The sequence below is a fragment of the Perissodus microlepis genome, chromosome 19, assembly GCF_051167445.1.
Source record: "Perissodus microlepis isolate ML-2025 ecotype Zambia chromosome 19, ASM5116744v1, whole genome shotgun sequence".
Classification (NCBI taxonomy): Eukaryota; Metazoa; Chordata; class Actinopteri; order Cichliformes; family Cichlidae; genus Perissodus; species Perissodus microlepis.
In genome coordinates, this window is record NC_140479.1 from 11208479 (window position 1) to 11230607 (window position 22129).

Below are 22129 nucleotides of genomic sequence, written 5' to 3' on the forward strand. Positions count from 1 at the left end.
ACCATAGGGATCCCTGGGGCTATGGATACTTGTGTTAACTATCAAAACCCAAGTGGTTTACCAACTGCAGCTAGCTTGACTACAGATGTGATAAATAGCACTGAACTATAGCATATTAAAGCGGCATGTTTTAACTTTGAAAAACCGCCACCATGCTGAGCACTGTGTGGTATTCCTGATGTTAGAGTGCAATTAATTGAGCCAGAATAGCTCATAAATGTGCATGTTTGACACCATGACATATCAGCCACACTGTTCCTATAATATTAAACTAATAAAATAAGTAAAAATCACATTAATTAAGTCATATAAAATCATGCCTACTTGCTTATGAAGAAGTGATATCATAGACAGCAACTCCAGATTTAGGGGTATGATTAAGATTTATTTCCTTTTGAAAATATACCCATAAATTTGTCATATGAAAACAATTATACAACCTTGAACATTTTATCACAACAGGATCACACAAGTTAACACCCACAACCTCTGCATTACAAAGAATTGCCCTTAATTGAGTCACTTTTTTTTTGTTTTCTCGAAACATTTAGAACAATTTCAACAACAACGGAAAACCCCCCTTAAACAGTACAAGATCCACTACAACTTTAAAATTTCCATCTATTAAATACCCAGGACCTTTTGGTACCCCCTGGGAAGCATCCCGACACGCTAGCTTGAAGTGATGCGCTCAAAGAAAAATGCGAGAGGAAGGGGAATTCAACCCATAAATCTGCGAAGCTCAACTGTGTCTTGTCCCAAAGAGGGCACTGGCCAGTAAATCTTTGCCATTGTGTCTAGCTTTTATATCATATCAGGGGATTTGTCTGGCAGAAAAATCTCCAATGATTTATTATGTTATAAAATGGGTTTAACGTGCCATTTCTATGGCTAGAAGCCTTTCCAGAGCAATAACAGAATTGTCCACTGCTGTTTGTCAGGAAAAGCGTCTTGTTTTTCTGGGAAGTGAGCTCCAAGGGAAAGACAAAGCTCTGGCCTCACATTATAACTACATTTCTGTAAGTTTAGAAAAAACTATCCAGTGTTGAAGTCATTCCAAGGAGGACAATGACCCCTTTTCATAATGTAGCTATGCAGCATCTCTTTTGAATATATTAATTGTCATTTTGCATACAAACATATATAATCCTCTGTTTTACTCAACAGTGGCGTTGGTGTCGTTACAATGACCGAACGAGAAGAAAAAGGCCTGGAAAAATGCTTTGGACCCCATCATTCGCTTTAATTGTTCCACCCAACAAGAAAGGCAATGCGTGCACATGCACAAAGAAACACACGAATGCAACATGCGCACACAGATGCACGCGCACATACAAGCACGCACGCACACATGAACACAACACACACCTTTCACACTGCAGCTAAGATGGGTATTAGACAATTTAGTCCTGACATGTTGCAGCGATGATAGCTCTACTGCCACGCAAAGACGTCCCCTGTCACTCCCGGCGGCTCCCTCCTTCACCTTGATGTCACGGTGAGTCGACAACATCATTACTCATCACATCACCACTGAATCACATGCCTAGTGCAACACTATATCACTCCCATATTGATATGTTGGTTATAGTATTATATTCAGTGTACTGTATGAGAACATTATTTCATATAAACACGTCCACGGTTTCATATATCACTTTTATGGTCACATGTCCACTTTGTCACAACGTCACCGTCATATCGACACCCACTATAAATGTACATGACTTTCATTTGTCACAAATCCACTGTGTTATAGAAAAAAAACTTTTTTTTCCCTAACTGATATGTGTGCACTGTGCTGTTAACACCATTATGGTGTGTGCCAGTCTGCGTTGTTTTCAGATCATTTTCATGTTGACCCTTCGTGGGCCACTTGTTTCCGTCGCCTCTGCTGAAGCTCCGTTGGATTTGCGAGGGACATACTCCATATCAAAGTTGCTCTTATGGCGTCCTTTCCCTCGGCTCCAGGCAAACAGAAACAGGAAGCAGAAGATGACCACACCTAGGAAGGACAGGCAGCCCATGGCTGTAGATATAATGATAGTCTTAATGTCTAATGTGTCTGTCATGTTGTACAGTGCAGTCCCATTCCCCGATGTGCTGTTGGAGTCTGTCAGATTATTTGTGCTCCTGTTGCTATAGTGAGATCTATCCCCAATGCTCAGACTCTTCACAGCTAAAGAGGCCGAAAGGCTAGCATTGCCAGCGGGGTTACTGGCAATACACCTATACACCCCGTGGTCATGCAGCTCTGCTGTCTTGATCTCAAGGGTACCATCTGGTTGGACCTCCACCCTACCACGGCTTTTGGCTGTGATATAGCGTCTGTGAGGTGTAATCCAGACCACAGACGGCTGTGGGGCTCCCTCTGCCATGCAGCTCAGACGGGCAGGCTGGCCTTCGTCAGCCATCAGCAGCTGTGTGGTGTTGGGTCCAATCCGTGGCTTGGTGCAGGTCATGTACTTGGACACCAGAGGCTCCTTGAGGTCCTGGAGAGTTTGCCCTATGAGGTTCTGAGGTGCACTGCACTTGGGCTGGACATCCAAAATCTGCAGAGAAGGGGGCTTGTGGCTGTTGAGCAGCCAAAGCAATCTGCAGTCGCACACTAACGGGTTTCCACCCAAACAAAGCCTCTTCAAGCTGTCTAGAGAGGCGAACACTCCCTTCTCCAGAGAGTCCAGTCGGTTCTCTGACACATCCAGTAGTTGTAAAGATTTGAGGCCCGCAAAAGCAAAGGGCTCTATAGAAACCAGCTGAGCCCCTTGGAGGCGGAGCTCCAGCAAGTGTGGGAGTTGGCCCAGATCTCCCTGGTGGATGTGCTGGATGCGGCAGTAGGACAGGTTGAGATGCGTGAGGTAGGGTAGGTTGTGCAGTGCTGTGCCTGGGAAGGCAGTCAGGTTAGTGTTGGTTATGAACAATGTTGTGAGGTTGAGGCCATGCAGCGAGAGGGGAGGCAGTGTGTCCAGCCAGGGCCAGAAATCAATTTCTAAATGGCGGAGACGAGATAACCTCTTAAAAGAGAAAGGCTTAAGAAAACTAATGCTCAGGTAGCGCATGCGCAGCTCGACCAGGCTGTGCAGATGTGCCAGAGCGTCACTAGGTACGACCGTCAAATTGGAACGTTCCAGTGTCAGGCTTTGAAGTCCGAGTAATCCAGTAAAGGCCCGCTGAGAGATGAAAACCAGCTCGTTATCGCCCACCTCCAGTGATGTCAACCTACGCAGATCTTGAAAGGCATGATCCAGAAGAACCACCAGTCTGTTGTGGCTGAGATCAAGGCGGGTGAGGTTGGTCAGGCCCGACAGAACACCGACAGGAACCAGTTGGAGAAGGTTACTGCGGAAGTTGAGCGAGCGGAGAGCAAGCTGAGAACGAAATGAACCAGGCTCGACCGCACTGATGAGGTTGTCGCTGAGATCCAGGTCTTCTAGTTGCTGGAATGAAGAGAAGTTGTCCGGCGTGATGACGCGCAGCTTGTTCTTACTGAGGTCTAGGACACGTGTCTCAATGGGGATGCCTTCAGGGATGGTGAGGAGGCGCTTGCGGTGGCAACTGACCGATTTGCTTGGAGCAGAGCAATCACATCGGGCGGGGCAGCTCAGAACCGAGCTGGCCAGGAGAAGCAGCAAGGCCCCGCCCAGAAAGAGGTGGCAGTGGTGCGATGCTGGGTGTCGCATGTCTCTTTTACCCACGATGCCCTCTTTCATGGCACAGCTTCTTGTGCATACAGAGCACCATCACGAACAAGCTCTGCAAGACATGAACAAGAAATGTGTTAAATTACACTTCCACTCAGGCTGCACCCCCTCCTCCGCCTTCGTGCATTTTTCAACCTTTTACAACCTTTTACACTTTATGTCTACTTAAGCTGCCAACTCTGTTCTCCTTTAATGAACTGTCCCTTTTCCTGGCGAGGTGGATATGAGGGAATTAAACTCCCAGCAGGGTGAGACACAGCAAGAAATAGAAATATCAGCCGCAGAAAAATGTGAACGTTCATCACTGTGTTAGCACAAAAGGTTGCAGGCTAACTGGAGATGTTTTACGAGGATGGAAGATGTTTCAGCCCGATGGCGAGAAATGTCCCTCGTTAGAGTCCACTGAGGCTGAATGCCCATGTGGATTTGTTGTTGCTGCATGTGTGTGAGTTGGTTTTGCAGCGTGCGTGTCTGAGGGGGTGGGTTAGGAAGTGGAACATGTGGCAGGAGCTCAAACTAAAACCAGACTAAACAGAAAATGAAATGACAGCATGTGCTTGCTGCTATAATTAAATCTACAGAGTTTTGCCAGCACATGTAACCCCAACACAATGAATGGAAGTATATATTATATACAACTCTTTATTTAGCGATCGACATATTGAGTCAACTCACTTATTGTTAAATATTGCACTGAACATGTGTTTCTATAATTTTCACTAAGATGTTGTGACAAATGGCAGTTTCACATGCTTTCTCTTCTTTCTTTTCTGTGCTTATCATTTTTTCGTTATGGTGTATGCATTTGTATTGCACTTTGTACTGCTTAAATAACCCAGCAATACTTATTGTATTTCGAAAAATACATTTTTATTTTTGCAGCGCAGTAGACTAACACCTCTGCAGCCACTGTGCATGTTTCACCGTGCACGTGATTTATTCTCAGCTCGTGATTATACAAAAGGTGTTTACCGTGGCCACATTTGCTGTTTTGCATAACAGTACATGCAACTGTTTCCAGTTAAATCATTTTGAGTTAATTCAAACCAAATTCTTTCAATTATGTTTAAGAAGACAAATGCAAAAGTGGCCACTTGCACAAGTTTTTTTTTCCACATGGGTGAGGTGATTACACACTAATCATTTTCAGAGGCTGCTTTAGTGAATTTAAATACGCATTTTTATTCATTTGCCCTGCGAAATGTGGCTCTTAATTTCCATTCCTGCAAAGGCAGGGCTGGAAAGGAAGCATAGATAACAGCAGGGTAATGAGGAGACGGATGCAGAGTTCAACAGTAAAATGTTATCTCTAAGAGCCGAATCTCTCCATGGCTCGGAAAGACATAGACTTTGACAGAAAAAACCACCAGTGAGCAGCCACAGGTTGTTGAATTGACAGATGGCTATGTAGACAGAGAGGCTGACCATAATTGCCTCATTACCAGTAGTATTTGCATTCTGCTCATGGCTATCTTTGCCAATTAGGTGTGCAAAACGTAAGGCACATCTGTGAGTGGTGGAAATTTGAATGCTCTGTGATAAAGGCAAGGAAAAATGGGAGAAATATGAAAGGCGCCTTTAGAAAAGCTTTTCGACTGCTTGCAGAGCTCGCAAAGCAAAATCCTGCCAAGGTAAGCAGATGATGAGCACACAGACAGACACGTACCTTACTTTGATAGTGAAGTGAGTGACGTTCAGAAAATAGCTGAGATGAGGCAGAAGGAGCCATGCACACTCACTCATCCTCTTTCTTACAGCACTCACCCCACCGCTCAGCTCATCAGCCGCACCGCTCGCACCTCCATATCTCTGCCTTTCTTTCCCCTTTTCTTTCTATTGCTGTTTTATCTCTGTATCCTCCTGTTCACACATCTTCCACCTAACTCCTTTTCTCTCCGCGGTCCTGCCTGGCAAAAGCCCCAGTCCGTTCATCAGTCCCTGCAGGCTGGGTTTTTATCGATCGCGGCGCAGACACATCAGATGCCAGGAATGTAGCCTTTAACAAAGAGCAGGCCGTTGCCACAGCAACTACAAACCCTTACTCCCATCCGCTCTGTGTTGTCTGCCAATCAAATTAATGAAAAAAGGAAGGAGAGGAAAGGTATAGAGTAAGGGCGGGGGGTGATGTTTTTCCATATTCATTTAGTTTTCATATTGAGACAACAAACTATTTGAATGTATGGGTAGAAATTCAGGTCCGCTGGTAGAGCCAAGCTCACTTTAAGGTGTTTCCAAGCTGTCATTCCGAGCACCTCGCTATTTGTCGGCCTGTCTTGTTGCCCATCCATCTGGTGCTCAGGTAACTATCTATGTCTCTCTACCTTATTATCCTTCCACATGCCTGCTTCTTTCTTTGTGTATTTATCAGTCTGCCCTTACCCGCCAGCTTCTCTTCCTCCCTGCTTCTCTGTTTAATAATTACAGTCCACTTGTCTTTTGCTGCAGTGGGGAACTGGCCTGCTGATGTGCTGATGAGTCGTGTGTCATGCCACGGCTCTGCTCTGAGAGTTCGGCACCATCTCGTCAGTTATTAAAGCTTGTATCAGGAGTAAACTGGCTGTTGTTTTACGCTTTCATTTCTCCACAGTTAGAAAAGGTTTTAAAAAAAATGATTCAGAGGAAAATTTTATGCATTTTAAAGCAGAAATTGTGGAAAAAAACTGTACAGTTACTATATTGCTTCATGAATCAAAATCTGTCCAGGTTCCCATGCGGGCACTTGTGCAATAAAGGTGATTCCCACAAGACTCCAAATCATGTCCTTGGATTAAAATACTATTTCAACATTTGTGCAAGCGCATAACCTTGAAAACTGATGTAGCTTTGATTCTTCTAAAGACCAGCAGTCTGTTTGATGTCCCCACACATACCCAACACCACTCTGCAGCTCACCGTTCTAGTTTATCTCCACAGAATAGCTGAATGGATAACTGATAAGAATGATCACACTTTCTAATAACCATCATTGCAAAATGGTAAATAGTAGTAAACAAAAGTTAAATTAAACTTTCATCATTTTTAACTTTTAACTTGATTAAAAGTTGTTTTTTAAACCAAGCATAAACTTTGTTTGGCTATTGAAAAAGTTGTGACTGAAAAGTATGTGTGAGTAGATGGTGGTAGTGATGGTTCCTCTCTTAGCTCAGGGCACTCTCACAAAAGAGTTTCACATCCTGGTAAACAAGGGTTTAAAAAAAATCACAGGACTGTGGTCATTATCAGTCTCACTCATTATTCATTGTCTGGTTATGTCTGGCAAAGTGTGTGAATCTCTGAAGTGCCTGCAGATGGATGAGGATGTACTTAGTGATCAGAAAATACTTTGATAAAATGTGGAAGTCTTTAAATACAAAATCCATTTAGTGATCTGACTATTGATCATTGCATTAAAAATTCATACTCTGAACTCTGAAACATTGCCAATATACACAGGCCGACTTCTGCGTTACATATAGCATATATTCAGCTGCTTGTGAATGCAAATATCCAATCAGTCAACTGCATGGCAGCAAGAAAGCAACAGTAACTCAGATAACCATGTTACAACCAAGATTTGCAGAAGAGCATCTGTGAACACACAACATGTCCAACCTTGACGCAGATGGGCCACTGTAGCGGAAGACCACACTGGAAGCTGGAAACTCAGACTACAATTTATATGAGGTTATTAAAACAGGACAACACAAAACTTAAAAAGTGTGTCCTGGTCTGCCGAGTTTGGATTTTTACTGCAACATTTGAATTGGAGGTCAGAATTTGGCATAAATGGCATGAAAGCGTGGATCCAGCTGCCCTGTATCGAAGGTTCAAGCTGATGGTGGTGTGGGGGATTTTTTTCTTGGCACATTTTCGGCCACTTAGTACCAAATAAGTCTCATTTAACAGCAGAGCCTCCCTGAATATTTTTGCTAACTATGTGCATCCCACAGTGTACCAGTCCTTCCAGCAGGATAATGCGGCTAACAGATCTGCAGCAACTGTGCGGTACTACCACGTCAATAGGGACCAAAATCTGTAATGTTTCCAGCACCTTGTTCATGAATCTGTGTCGCAAAGAATTAAGGAAGCTCTGATGACTGTATGGGGTCCAAACTGCTCCTAGCAAGCTGTAACTAATGAAGTGGTCTGTGAGCTTATAGTCCCTACTGCGTACACAAACACAAGAAAACAATTTACCAGTGGATTTGTTTCTTATCACCTTTGACACTGTAACTGTTTTTAAGTGAAACTGCAAGAGAGCATTCACTGGTTAATTGCATTATCCTCCTCCAGATCACATTCGAAGCCCTCTGTGTCACGGAAGCTTCTTCTATCAGAGTAACTCCACAGCCACTCAGATCACCACACCAATTTCTAGTGGGACTTCAACTGTGATATAGCACTGCTTCTGCAGACTCCTTTAACCATTAAAAACATCAATGGTTTTTTAGACATATTGTAAAATGCTAAATTAAGTTTGCTTACTTACTTACCCAAGACACACAGATAAAGTTCTTAGAAAAATAACTGTAACTGTACCCCACATCTTTTTAACATTGTGGCATAATTAAACAAAATAAGTGAGGCCTTTGCTGAAACAATGGTGTTTTCTGCAGCAACAACCTTGTTCTATACTGAGTAGCACCTGGTGCGAATTAACCAGAGATTAACTAGCTTGTTGTGATGAAGGCTCTGTGTTCCCAGCAAAAAGCTTTTCAGACTTCCAGGCGATGACAGGTGGTGGAGGGAGTGAAAAGCAGATGGGGAAAGAAAACCCATTTCCAACATGTTAAAGAGTCAGAGGAATAAAAGAAGAAACGTGCTCCGAGAAAATACAAACAAGACTGAAAGGGACACATTTGTACTCGGTTGCCAGTTATTAAACATCTAACAGCACATTTAAAAACGTGAGCTCATGACCTTTTAAAACAGCACCAATATGTTTATATTAACAGTGAAGAATATTTATGTATAATATAAAACAGGTCTTTAGTAGAGCCCACAGATGATTATTACTTCTTCCCATTGCCCTGAGCCAGTGTCTCAGGGACGAGGGAACGAAAGATATTGATACTGATGCAAAAGATGATCATGTTTAGAATTTGCAGGTGTTGGAGTGTTGAAATTTCTGGCTGGAGGCATCATTCAAAAGAGCAGTAGCCTGCTAACAACAGTGTAAACTGGACACGACGGTTGTTTAACTACGCAGGTGGATTTATACGGCCGATACTGCTGAATAAAAGTTCAGTGTTTCATTATCTGTGTTAAAGCTTTTTTAAGCAATTAAAAAAACCACCCAGCTTGTGTGAAAAGTTTTTCTTGTTCCTTTATGGGCTTAATAAACACACACACATGCACACACGCGCGCACACACACACACACACACACACACACACACACACACACACACACACACACACATGGAAGAATCTAGCCAGGTTACTGAAGAGTCAGATATATCAATCTGGATTTGTGCAGACCATACATAGAATGAACTGTTGGTATTTAATTTTTATTGGCTGGATAAATAATAATAATGTTAGTGGATTTGGTGCATTAACTCTAAACTCTGCATTTTCCCAAATACAGCCAGTAACAACTTGGTCCCGATAGATAAGAAACACTATGGAGAAAAATAGGAGAGATTGGGTCTCTTGGCTGACTTGGGTGAGCTGGAGGAGGAGGTGCTCGAGGAGAGGGCGGTCTGGGTGTGTCTGCGTTCACTGCTGTGTCTGTGATCTGAACTCAGATAATGGTTAGATGGATGGATGGAGGTGCAAAGTGAACTTTAAGCTCGCCACAGTGAAGAGTGCAGGATGTGATAGACAAATGTAACACCGAGCCTGCGTTTTTTTAAAAGGAAAAGAGAAAAAGGAGTATTTTCCAACTCATAACTTTTAAGCTACACTAACTTAATACTATGGACGAATTGAACGAAAAATGAAAGAAAGCACTTTCGCTTTAAAGTACACGCAGATGTTAATCTGAATATTTAAACTGTGAAAACATTTAATGAAAATTCAGCAACTCAAAAAATTCTACCAAATTTTGAAATCCAATAATCCTGATGGAAAACGACAGCAACAAATTCCTAATTATACATTTGAGAGTTAAAAATAGTCTTATAACAATGAGTCACTAAACATGATGACACAGAACTTATTCTACGAATGCTCAGCTGTAACTGTGCTAAATGTGATTTATTTTTAAGAGAAAAAATAAACAATGGAACGTTCATTGGACTCACAGCTGTACCTGACCGCCTCCTCACTGAATGGGCTACTGGTTACTTTTAATAAGAGAGACAGCCACATCACGGTGCAGAAGCCTCCAGCATGTAAAGGGTTAAAGGGATGATTATTATCCTCTGTTATAATCATAATGAGACCAGAACTATAATATGAAAGCATTTACTGCGTCGAAGTAATCTGCACATCACTGACATATGACTCAACACTGCGAGTGGCCTATTTAAATCTGTGGCTCTGACAAGCCTGACCCAGGCTGACATATAGTGGCACACATACAGTACCATAGATGCAGCTTCTCACTTTGAGCTTTACAATATTTTTAGAAAGAGTTGGAGCCAACCCTGTCACGTTCAAGATGCAAAATATACAAAAGCCCATAGAATTCTGGGTAAATTGTAATAGTAAGGCGGGTCATTGAGAAGGGGAGCCTACAGGGTTGAACGTTTTGGGATTTGGTTCTGAATTGGATTAGAGTCACAGTGAAACTGTAGAAAATCTGACAGCCGAAAAGGAGCTGTAGGGTGATGCATGAGTCACTGTGAGACGGAGAGAGAAAGAAAGAAGAGGGTAAAAAAGAGAGAGAGAGAGGGGAGAAGAACATCAAGCAGAAATGCATGAAGAAGTGAAGGAGAGTCACACTTACAAGATTAGATAAAAACCCTTGTTTTCCTGAGCTGACCGTGACTTCTAATGTACTTTTTACTGCGTGAAGCTGGAGAAACTGATTGCAGCTCTTCCAGGAGATCTCAGTAATACTCAGGCAATGTTCAGCGCACATGTTGATTTTAATCTGTGGGCTCATCTGTCAAGATGAGCACCATTAAATCCCTGTTCATTATCGCACCACTTACCAAATCTGCGGCCTTTGACAGGAGCAGAGCAAACGCAATTTACACTGGGAGGGACTTAATTGGACCGTACCAAAACATTTTATTTTATACAATATCTGTGGCCGAAAAACTATCTGTGGATTAATAATGCATTTTATTGACACAGCGTGTCCATCACGTTTCTTTTTGCCCTCAGGTGTGCAATAAATCAATGCCTGAAAAGCAGCATTTGCAGGACTGCAACTTTGAGGTAATGATGTTTGCACAGTTAAGCCAATATGTGTGGCTAGAGGTAGCTATATAACATTAAAGGCATGTGTTGTTTTTGTGATTACGGTGCATAATAATCTTCACTATAAATCCTCTCTCCTCCTCCCACAGGCTCGCAAACGTGAGTCTGTTGTTGAATTCATTTACATGGCTGCAATTATTTTGCAGCCAGCTCCTTGGAAATAAGCCATTATCATTTTCTTCCCTCTACAACCCCTGCAAAGGGGTTTAATGCAGATTTTACTCTTGCTTTTGCATTATAAAAAGCTTGCATTTCTTTCAAGTTTTCATTTGTCACTTTGGATCACCAGAGTCATAAAAACTAGGCGCTTCTATTCATCCTTTTGCTTTCTCGCTTAAATAATAAAATGTTCTGCTTTGCTCATTTCCAGATGTATGAGTGGCATGAATAATGGAATTATTTCACATGGGAGAGTTCACATGTAGGCGATTATTATCAGCGGAAACATACTCTGCATGATAATTGACCCGAGAGGACATGTCATTGAACCAGTCATCGTTTTTGTGCATATCTGATGCACAAACAAATGTGCGTGCAAACGGTGATGATGATTCAACAAGCAACTATGCTGTGACACAGTGAATTAACAAAATATTAGGACTGCATATTCTACTAATGCCATTAGACAAAGAAAGAAACAGGGGAGCTAGAGGACAGCTGAGATTTAGCAAAAGCAGCAGAAAGGCATTACTGATGCTTTCTGCCTTCGGTGCAGCCGGAGCTCGATTTAATGATAATTCGCTGTGTATTCACCACAAATACTAACAAGCCAAATGCATTTTCTATTCTGGGAATTGTGTCACTCTGCACACCCACTGACCACCCTGCAGAGTGCAAAATGTCAGCAGAGCTTTCAGGGTGCTGTTAGGATTCGGAAGTTGAACTGTGTTCTTCTCGGCTAATTAGAGCCCGTGCATCCAAACTCTGCCAATTAAACAGCTTCTTTCTGCACCACTGGCCACGTTTCCTCTGAAGCTGTGGCTTGTTGAGCCATCACCAGCGTATCCTGTCTTCCACCATGTGGCTTGTTGTGCGTCTGCTGTACTGCAGGCTCACGAGGGATGTTGCTTTACCCCACAGTCTCTGGATTTAGAACAGTCCAGTTAATACTTAGTGAGTGTTTGCTCATACTGATAGACAGAGAGAGGGAGTGTGCGGTGCCTTTGCACAACAGCTTTTAGAAGTGCGACTAAATGCAAACAGTAATGTGCTGTAACACAGCGTCCATGCTGTGGACATGAATAATGTGAGCATTGTGTTCCTCCGCCGGCTGATGTGCCATCTATGACACACAAAAACCCTGTTTGTAAAATGTTAGTCAAAACTGAATTCTTGTTACGTGCAAATTTGATTAAATTCTGACAAATACTGAAGGAAGAGCTGTGGTTTTTATAAACTGTGGATGGACAACGGATTCCCATACTGCCTCTTTATACAATATTCTTTAGATGACATTTCATAGAGCACAGCAACTTTCAGATATGCTTCTTCTTGAAAATATATCAAATTTACGTTTCAGTCTAATCCTTGGAAAGTCACTTTTATGTAAAAGTGTATGTAGCATTGTATGAATGTTGCTTTTGTCTTATTAAGATCATTTAAGAGTCCTTTTGATTTTCATCATTCACATGAAATAATTAAATTCAGTGATTTAGTCGCCATCGTCCTCTCTGTTTTACTTTTTTTTTGGCATTATGGTAAAAAAAAAAAAAAAAAAAGGAAATAAGGAAAAGGTTTGTGCTACCTATTCATCATGCAAGGCAGACAATGTTAGCAACTATCCGATAAAGGCTAGTCATAAAGGTCCAAAGGCTTTTTGCAGTATTTTTGCTGTATCTTTAAAAGCTTTCGCTGTCATTGGTTATATATAAAGGAGATGGATGTAGTCACTGTGACCTCACCTATTGCTAATTAAAATCCCCTTGTGAAGCCTGGATCTTAGCACTTTTGCTACCTTAATTTTGATATTTTGAAACCAAATGTCACAAATGAGGTTTGTGGACAAGAGATATTTTATTTTGTATTCTTATGGTGACAATTTATAATCAGAACTATCATTGATCAATCATTCATCATTGTCGAATCTGTTGACAGAATAATCTCTGAATTATATCTATGGTAATCTGAGCAAAATATTAATGCATGCATATTATCATCACTTTAATTAGTCTATTGTTGTTCTCTATCATTCTTTCTATCTGCTTAAGCTGTTGCAAATGGTATCCATATCATTGTATTCACCCCTCTCGAAGCTGTGGGTCCAGTAGGGCCTTCTACATTCACTTACACACATATTCAGGCCTACACCAACATGCACATAGAGAGTCATGTAAAACACGCACGTTCACACACACACGTATTAAGAACAGGGAGGTCGTCTCAGGACAGTCTCTCGGTTGGACACACAGTCTCACAAAATTGCACAACATATCACACACTTGTTTGTCTCTAAAGTAGCATCGGATGTCTATATAAGGAGAACTTTTTGAGTGTGGGGAACTGTTATCATTTCCAGTAAGATCTAACTGTGATGTCATCAGGGTAATATAAGGATGGGGAGCGGTCTGCTCGAGGAAGATTGTTGTTGCAAGTTTCTTCCCACACTCTGCGCAAGTGTGTAAATAAAGATCACTATTTTTTGCCACCTACCTGGATTCAGTCTGCTTTCTTCTCTTACCCAAATCGAACAAGTTTTAACAGGTTACTTGTCATTCATAAGGTAGTAATAAGGGATCTTAACTCTAAATGGGACAGTAATTTACAATTCAATTGTATTATTTTATTATTTTTCAGCTGGTTGCACTGCCCCCAAGTGGCCAATAAATTATCTCACAGATTTCTGTTCTGTTATTATTTGTTCTGGCAGAAGAATAATCTGCATGAAATAGAAATGAAATTTATGACTGAGAGGAACAGTGATCATTAGCCAAGGCTTCAGGGACACAAACCTAGAAACAGCATCCAGCAGACATCCATCCATATGGAACGATGTATTCCCCTGCCGGTGGTCGCCAGCTAAGTGAAATTGGTCGCAAAGTTGCTGCATGAAAAACCTCCTTGCTTTGATTGCAAGTGGTTGCCAAGGGGATCACAACTGGTCTCTAGGCCGGTCGGACTAAGGCTGAAGGCTTCCGTTGCAAAATATACTTAAAAATTGATCACTGAGCAATCAGGCAGCTGCGGTTCAGGAGGTAGAGAGGTCGCTACAAATGGAAATGTTGGTGTCTTCTCTAGTATGCATGTTAAAGTATCCTTATAGGCAAGATATTGAACCCCGAGTTGGACCCAATGCATCCACTGGTGTTTAGAAGAAAAGCACTTAGATGCACAAAAAGATGCTTGTGTAAATGCCTAAAGAGGATTTGAAGTAGAACAGCGCTACATAAGTAGCAGACCATTTGCATAATGTCCCAAATAATAACTTTTCATACTCTTGTCATATCTAAGTAAAACTATAACACAACAATCTGGTATAGCAGACGTGTCTGACAGAAAGCAGTTCCATTCTGCTTTTGAAAACGATTCATTTTCAGCCTTCTAATGTACAGTCAAACATGTCAGATACATGGAAGAGCTTTACTTGATAAATGAGCGAGCCCTTAAGCTTGCTCTTTTAAATATGAGTCATTCACAAGTAGTTATATCTACTGATTCTCAAAGATTTCTCTCATATGCTAAAAGATCAAATAGTCCATTAAGGTCCTTCCTGAAATAATGAAATAGTTAAGTAGGCAATCCATTAGCTGCTTTCCAAGTGATTCAGTTTAAAATCTCCTTTTTCAAAACAGACACTCAATTCTGAAACTGATAGTACTGTAACATCAATATTCATACTGGTCTGTGCGTTAGTCTCTAGCCATTTTATATTCTACCTCCGTCGCAGAAGGACAGTAATCATACTGTGAGAAGTGATTGCTTCAAATATCTCATTGCTTCATTTCAATGGCTGCTTAGGTTTCCAACAAAATAATGATCTGATTTTCCACGCCGTGTCCACCGGCATTATTGTCTCCTGCCTATCCTGGCAAGAGTTTTGTAGACTAGTAGATTTTTCTCACCCTCTCACTCTCTTTCCTTGTTGCTTATAAATCCGAGTGTTACTTGAAGGACACTCACCATATTAGGTTTCTGTCTAATTTTAGTCTTGGGAGGTAGAACTCATCCATTTTTCATGGTAGACGTATACCACTGCTGGTTCATAGGGGCCTTCCTCATTCACAGAAACAAGATTTGTCTTAACATATTACACCAGAATGTTTTGCTCTCTATTCTAATCATCTTATCTCCTGCAAACAAGTCCTGTGTAATGTGTTTCACGACTATATTACTGATAGGTTTTGGCACATTTGCATGGAGGCTTATTGCTGCTGGGGTAGAGGTTCGGATTTTCTTCTGTTAAACTTGTGTGCAATCCCAGCAACCATATTTAAAAAGAATCACATATAGTTCCAGGTTTTATTCAATCAGAGAAAATCGACAATCCTTTTCATTCCAGATGACACTAAACCACTACGTCAGAGAGGTGCTGCTACTTTAAAAGGTCAAGTTTTACCTTACACATATCGCTTACCTCTAAAAATAACGAGGGGAAAAGAGCCCATCGTTGTTAGATGGTCTCTTGTTGTCAACATCTTTATGTTTGCCACAAAACTCATGGGAGGCATTTGTACTGTCCTAGTAGGGGCCTGTTGCAATTATATGGTGCCCGTATCGATCCCAAGTATTGATTCAAGTCGGTCGCTGAATTTAAGATTCAACAGATGCTTCTTTGGATTTCAGAGGAAATGAGAACAATGGAAAGTTCTTTCATTTGAAAACAGCAAGGCATCTCTTTAATAAGGCATTTTTATTTACCTTAAGAAGTAAGCTGCACCTTGTCTCTGTTGTGTTCACTAAAGCTTTCAAAACTGAAGCCTGCATGCTAATGAAGCAGCCCATTTAAATTCAGCTCATCCTTCATTGTTCACTGTGGAATTGGTAAAGTGTCGGTTTATAAAAGTAATTCTTACCATGTTTCACAGTTCCAAGAATATTTGCTGAATATCTGAAAATCAAATCTTTGAATGAAGTTGAACTATTAGCTTAGCATAAAGGCTTGAAACAAGGAGAAACAGCCATCCTGTGTCTAATAATGTACACATGAATCTGCATGCACTTCCTCATAAGGCTCACTTTAAATTAAATATGCAAGATTATTTAACAGTATATGCAGCCAGGGACTACACCGCCAAGGTCTCCATCAAGGCCACAAGTCAGCTGATCAAGTACCGTGGGATCTTCATACAGCGATTGCAGTAATGAGGATGTTGCACAGGTTTGTTGTGGAGAAAAGAGGAGCTGTCGTTTCACTGGTCGATACACATTCCCACCTTATCTGTGGCCACGAGCTGTGGGCAGTGTCGAGTAAGTTCACGGATAAAAGTGGCAGGAATGAGCTTCCTCTGAAGTGTGACTGGGCTCTCCCTTACAGATAGGATGAGGTGTTTGTCCATTCAGGATGGGTTCAGAGTGAGATGTCTCTTGGACACCTCCTAGATGACTTTTTTCAGGCATATTCCCACGGGGGAAGACCCCTGGGAAGACCCAGGACACACTGGAGATATTATGTCTCACGGTGTCTGGGGAACACCTCTGTTTCCCCCAGGTGCGTGGGGAGAGGGGGGTCTGAGGGTCTCTGCTTCAGCGGCTGTAGCCATGAACCCACGGTGGATGGATAGATGGATGGATGGCCTTTCTATTTCAAATCTCAAATTTTAGCCAGAAAAGATAAAACCCCCAAATCCTGGGAGGCTTTCAAAAGGCTAAGAGCTTCGTATTTATTATTTTTACACAACAGCTGAATCGATTTTCTAACATACCTCTTAGAGAAAAAGCTAATTTTCCAAAGTCGGCATGCTCCTTTGATTTGGTCTGTCCCCACCTGCACGCACTACACTTAAAAACATTCTTACTTTTTCTGTGGCTGGTCTCAAAGATTAATTCACTCGCAGATTCAGTCTTCAGTCTTTGCGAATAAAGATCGGCAGCTGACAAAGATATAGTTGCATTAGACTGCTAAAAAAAATATGATTAACTGTTGCATTTTTTTTAAAGGGCAGGTTTTTCAGATACAAAGATGTGGGAATACTGGAAAGTTTTCCTTTCCAGTAAGCACAGTCCCTCTAAGTGACTGCATACCCAATTTTCTTTAGTATATGTTAAGGAATACATAATTTCAGCTAATAGCATCTGTATTTACACTTGGTATCTAAAGCCAAAGCAAGACATTCCTGCCAGCTGTATAATTAATATAGCTTTAAAAAAAAGCCTCATTTTCATTTCACTGCCAGAGGGTTTGTGATTATAATTTGCTCTCATCCCTCTTTTTTTTTGTCTTGGAACTTACACTCCCCTCCTTCCCTGGAATGTCTCTTCCACTTACAAACTATGTCAGCATGGGACCTGGTATTTTCTCTGTGTTCAGCTCCTCATATCTAGGAAGTAATTTTGCCTGTTAGCAATTATTAATAACACAAATCAGATGAAAGCCCGAATGCTGAAAAGCTAGTTTATCCGACAGATGTTTGAACTCATGCGGACGTTTAGTGCCAAGCTGCAGCATGTTCTCACTGGTTTCGGATCAGTTTGTATTTAGGCTGTGAGTGTTAGAGAGGAACACGCCGCAGCAGCATCCTTTTCATTAACTGCTGTTTACACGGCAAAGGGTGAAATGTGGATTTTTGGTGATCACATGTTCACAGTATTTGTTATGCTATTAGCCTAAATGTGAATCAGTTACTCTGGAAAAGCTGCTCTCGCAGGATTTTGATCCCAGCGATGCTTCAGATGATTTCTTTTCACCTGAGAAACAGGCTGTCTGTCAGGACGTTAATACGCTTCTGGCTTGGATCCAAACGATACTTAGACAAAATACACAGAGCAGCAGTAAATATTGGCTGTGTTGATATCAGTGAGTACCGGAAGCATGAACTTGCTCCCAGACCTTACGATCATTTTCCTAGAGAGCCGTTTAGTTAGCGTCATCTCTTTTTACATCAGACCCTCTGTGAGGGATTAGGCAGTCCTCACTGGCATTGAATAACATGGGAGGATTAGCACTTTTGCCTGTCACCAAATCAGTCTGACGGATTAGCAATCTCCACTGCCACTCCAGAGAATTCACTCCTGCTCTAAACGTATTCAAGTCAGTGTGACAGCCAAGGTGACATTGGAGTGAAAGGGAAAGAGTCATTTTCGTCAAACCCTCTGACAGAGTGTGCCACTGCGCTGTGCATGGACAATTTTAGCCTTCACGGGCATTTAGTAGGAATGGGTAATTGACAGCATGGGCGTTAGCACTCAGGTGAGCTAGCAGACCTTTGACTGAGTAAACTAGTTTCTTTTTTCAAAGTTCTCCAAACTCTGGTACCTTTTTGTGGTCATTTCATGGCATAGCTTCCAACTGCTTTTTGTAGATCACATGGTTGTGCTGGTGTCATCTGAGTATGACCTTGACCTCGGAGTGGGGTAGTTTGAACCTGTGAAGCAGTCTAGAAAAGAGTCAGCGCCTCAAAGTCTGAGGCCGTTGTTTTCACAGTGGTTTTCACCTGCTGAATGAGAGTCACTACTCCAAGTGAATAAGTTTAAGTATCTAAGGATCTCTGGTTTCACGAGTGATGCAGAGGTGGAGCATGAAATGGGCGGATTGAGTAATCTGAGCGTTGAACTGGACCGCTGTGGTGCAGAGAAGGCAGAGCCTGAGGACAAAGCTTTGGTTTAACCAGTTGATTTTCATTCCAACCCACACCTATGGCCACATGTTCTGGGTAATAACCAGAAGAATGAGACCAAACAGTTGAGTTTCCTTTGTAGGATGGCCAGAGATGCTTGTTTGGACATTTGGTGGGGACTGGGGGAGCTGAAGTGCTTCAGGCATCCAATTAAAATGCCTCTTTGACATCTTCTTCAGGTCCTGGGAGGCAACCTGGGGCAGAGCGCGAACTTGCTGTAGATGTCATATATATCTAATCTGACCTGCAAATGTGTCAGGACCACTCAGGAGTAACTGGAAAGTGGGGCAGGGAATAACTCCATCTGGAACTTCCTGCTCAGCCAAGAAGAAGAAAAGGTATGGCTGGACCAACAGATGGCTATATAGATGTGCATTTAAAATTTCAGAAAATAGAGACAAACAACAAACGACATCTTTTCTGTGCCAACAGTGACATCTTTTAAATTGGATTTATCCTACCAACAGAACAAAATGCAGATATTCATTTGAACTTGACACGAATGACTAATTATCTAATAATTACAGCCCTATTAGAAATCTGCATGGATTTCTCATTAATTCAGGCTCCTCAGAATTGCAGTTCGACAGTTAACACTGGCTAGCAGTAGCACGAGAAGATTACCTGCTTTCAGTCTCTCCTTTAGGTGAAACCGTTCCTGCTGTGCACTATTTGTGGATTTTTACCACAACAGTGACAGAAGCCCGAGGCTGCCTGTGACAGAAAGAGAAGCTCTTCTCCTGTGATTTGTTTACAGCGGATCCGCAGACTTAATGTAAGAGCATCAAATTATTGTTTGTGTGAGCTCACTGGATGCTTTCACACAATATTACACCTGCCGCATAATTGGCTGCCTGCAAACATAGCTAGAGACTGGAAAATGTGAACTCCTTGGGGAATGGAGCAGGCTTGGGCCACATAAATGTTCGCTAGCACACATTCACATGCATGAATATTCCAAAAACACTGCACAAAGTCTCATATCCACTTGAAAGACTTGTTACTAAGCGGGAAGGGAAATTTTCCACTGCTATGCAGTGGCTAGACTTCATACTGACTTGAAGGCAGAGAGTGCTTGGACAGAGCTTCTATTTTATGTTTAAACAGTGTTTCATTCATGTACTCATTTAAACGACTGGTATTCCAAAAAGCACTTGGGAAGCTAGTAAAAAAAGACCATACAGCTGAGACAGATGCAGAGAAAATCTTTTAGCTTGAAGCCACGCATTTCTGTCCCTCGGTGGACTCTGGGTGTTTGCATGAGCTCAGCGGTCTCAGCATTAGCAGTCTTACAAATTGCACGATTCAGAAAAAGCAAGTATATGCCAGAAAATCAATATAAAAAGCTGCAGACAAAGTGGCCTCTATAGCAAAGCCCATGTTTTACACAGGATGGAGGACTACAGATGGCACACATCCCTTAGCACCTTATCTATTTTCTATCAATGGAACTAAAAGGAACAGAATAAATAGTCGCAGCTGCTCAAACTAACTCAGACACAACTCAGTGTCTACTTTTTAATTTTCTAGGCCTGAATTTAGATCAGGTTGTTTTAGGCAAAAAGATGAAGGGATAACAGGTTTGGACAGTATGTTATGAAGTTTGTCATTGTGCAACAACTGGGACTGTAAGTGCCTGCTAGTTATACACATAGACTGCAAATAAAATATAAACACAGCCTCCAGGTCTGCAAAGTGAAGCCAGTGCAGGGGCGCCTAAAATCTGCATTGTATCTAATCACCAGAAGGGGGCGACTACTGAAAAGATTTCTATTGGAAAACAACCCTTTGGTTCTCTTGATCTCTGACCTCAGCAAACATTTTTCTAATAAGTTTTCATGTTTTACTAAATGTAGCCTGATGCTTATTTTTTAAATTATGTTTTTAATTAGAGTCAAAAAGGACAATCAAGCAGGTTATGCTAAAGAGCAGACCTACACTCAACCTTCTAGTTGAAACCATATGGGCGTGCAGTGTTCCTTGGATTCTTAGTGCAGAAATAAAGAACTTGACCATAAAACATCTCTTAAATCCAAAGGAACAAATCATGAGTCTACAAAACACTGAAAGACCCAGAAACATGAAAACAACTTCAATTATCAGTGACCGTGGCCATGTTTCTGTCAGAGAGTCTCTTTCAGTGTCTGTGTACAGCTTTCAGTTGTAACTCAAGAAAAGACACAATGTCTTATGGCTTTATTAAGTAGAGCCATATAGACTAGACTTATATTATGAGCCAAAATGCTTTTGAGTGCACTTTACAAGTAAACTTATGTCCACGTAGACTTCTCAAGGAGGCAGATCACCGAAGCAAAAATAAAATCCCCAAACTCAGACAAAGTCTTCCTCATGCCAAAATTTAGTTTGACCTTTTATAATAAGACCAAAATATAAAATATGCAGTACTATAACTCAGGTTTAAGTAATAAAAGTTCATCAAAAAAAATATTGGAAATATTTGGATATCAGGTGGCATAACTATTAGCCATCGGTACTGGATACATATAAACACTTCTGTTTATTTCTCTAAAACACCCCAAGACAAAAATCAGACTGTCCTTGGCCTTATATGAGAAGCCAACAGAACTGAGTATTGATTACTTTGTGTCAAAAGTACTAGAGAGAAGTAGTTTTGCAAATTATTATCCAAGAATGGCAAATCAGTGCAGAAATGTTGAGTGCACTTAGCACATGCAACCAGAGTGCACCCTGATAGTTCTCTTCCGCTTCAGTGATCCATTAAGGCTGATAAGTGGCCGGAAACATTAAAGCGACTTTTGTCATTCACAGAAACAGTATTTTTACGTTTTAGAGAGCAATCAGGAGCAAACAGCTTGATTCGTTTTCTCTCGCCTTCTGTAGATCAACAGGTCATGTGTGGGTTTGGCAAGAGCTAGCATGCAGATGAGAATGAGGCAGCCTCACGCAAAGACCTTCTATTTTTAGAAGGAGAAATGATACTAACCTTTCTTCCCTATGAAAGGAAATTTAGCTTCATTTGATATTCCTGTTAAAGACAACTGAAGGGCTTTTCTGTCTCATAGACAAGTCACCTGCTTAAACCATGAAATACAAAGCAGCAACTGGTACAACTAAAAAGGAAATTACAATACTGTGTTACAAAAGAATTCCCTTAATGTGCTTTACAACAGATTAATGAGATACTGTACAACTCTGCATATGTCTCAGAGCGCCTGCTTACTGTTCTCTTGTGAGACCTGCGACTTGAGGAAAATGTAACGGAAGCACCAGAACTTCTTAAGTAAAATATTCCAGCAATTATTCTGCCTTTAATGACTCCCATAGT

General features: G+C 41.4%; 1 protein-coding gene across 4 annotated transcripts in view; it reads right to left on the reverse strand.

Moving 5' to 3' along the window:
- Window positions 1-364: 364 nt before the first annotated feature.
- lingo2b (leucine rich repeat and Ig domain containing 2b) overlaps window positions 365-22129 on the reverse strand; it is a 38457-nt gene continuing 16692 nt past the window's right edge. The window contains exons 1-2 of one of the 4 annotated variants that reach the window (XM_084914669.1): window positions 5466-5717; window positions 365-3753 (exon numbers count right to left, since the gene is read on the reverse strand). In XM_084914669.1, the coding sequence (XP_084770795.1) occupies window positions 1842-3710 (1869 nt within the window). In that variant the 5' untranslated portion in view covers window positions 3711-3753; window positions 5466-5717 and the 3' untranslated portion in view covers window positions 365-1841. The other 3 variants (XM_084914668.1, XM_084914670.1, XM_084914667.1) reach the window with 3 other exon arrangements.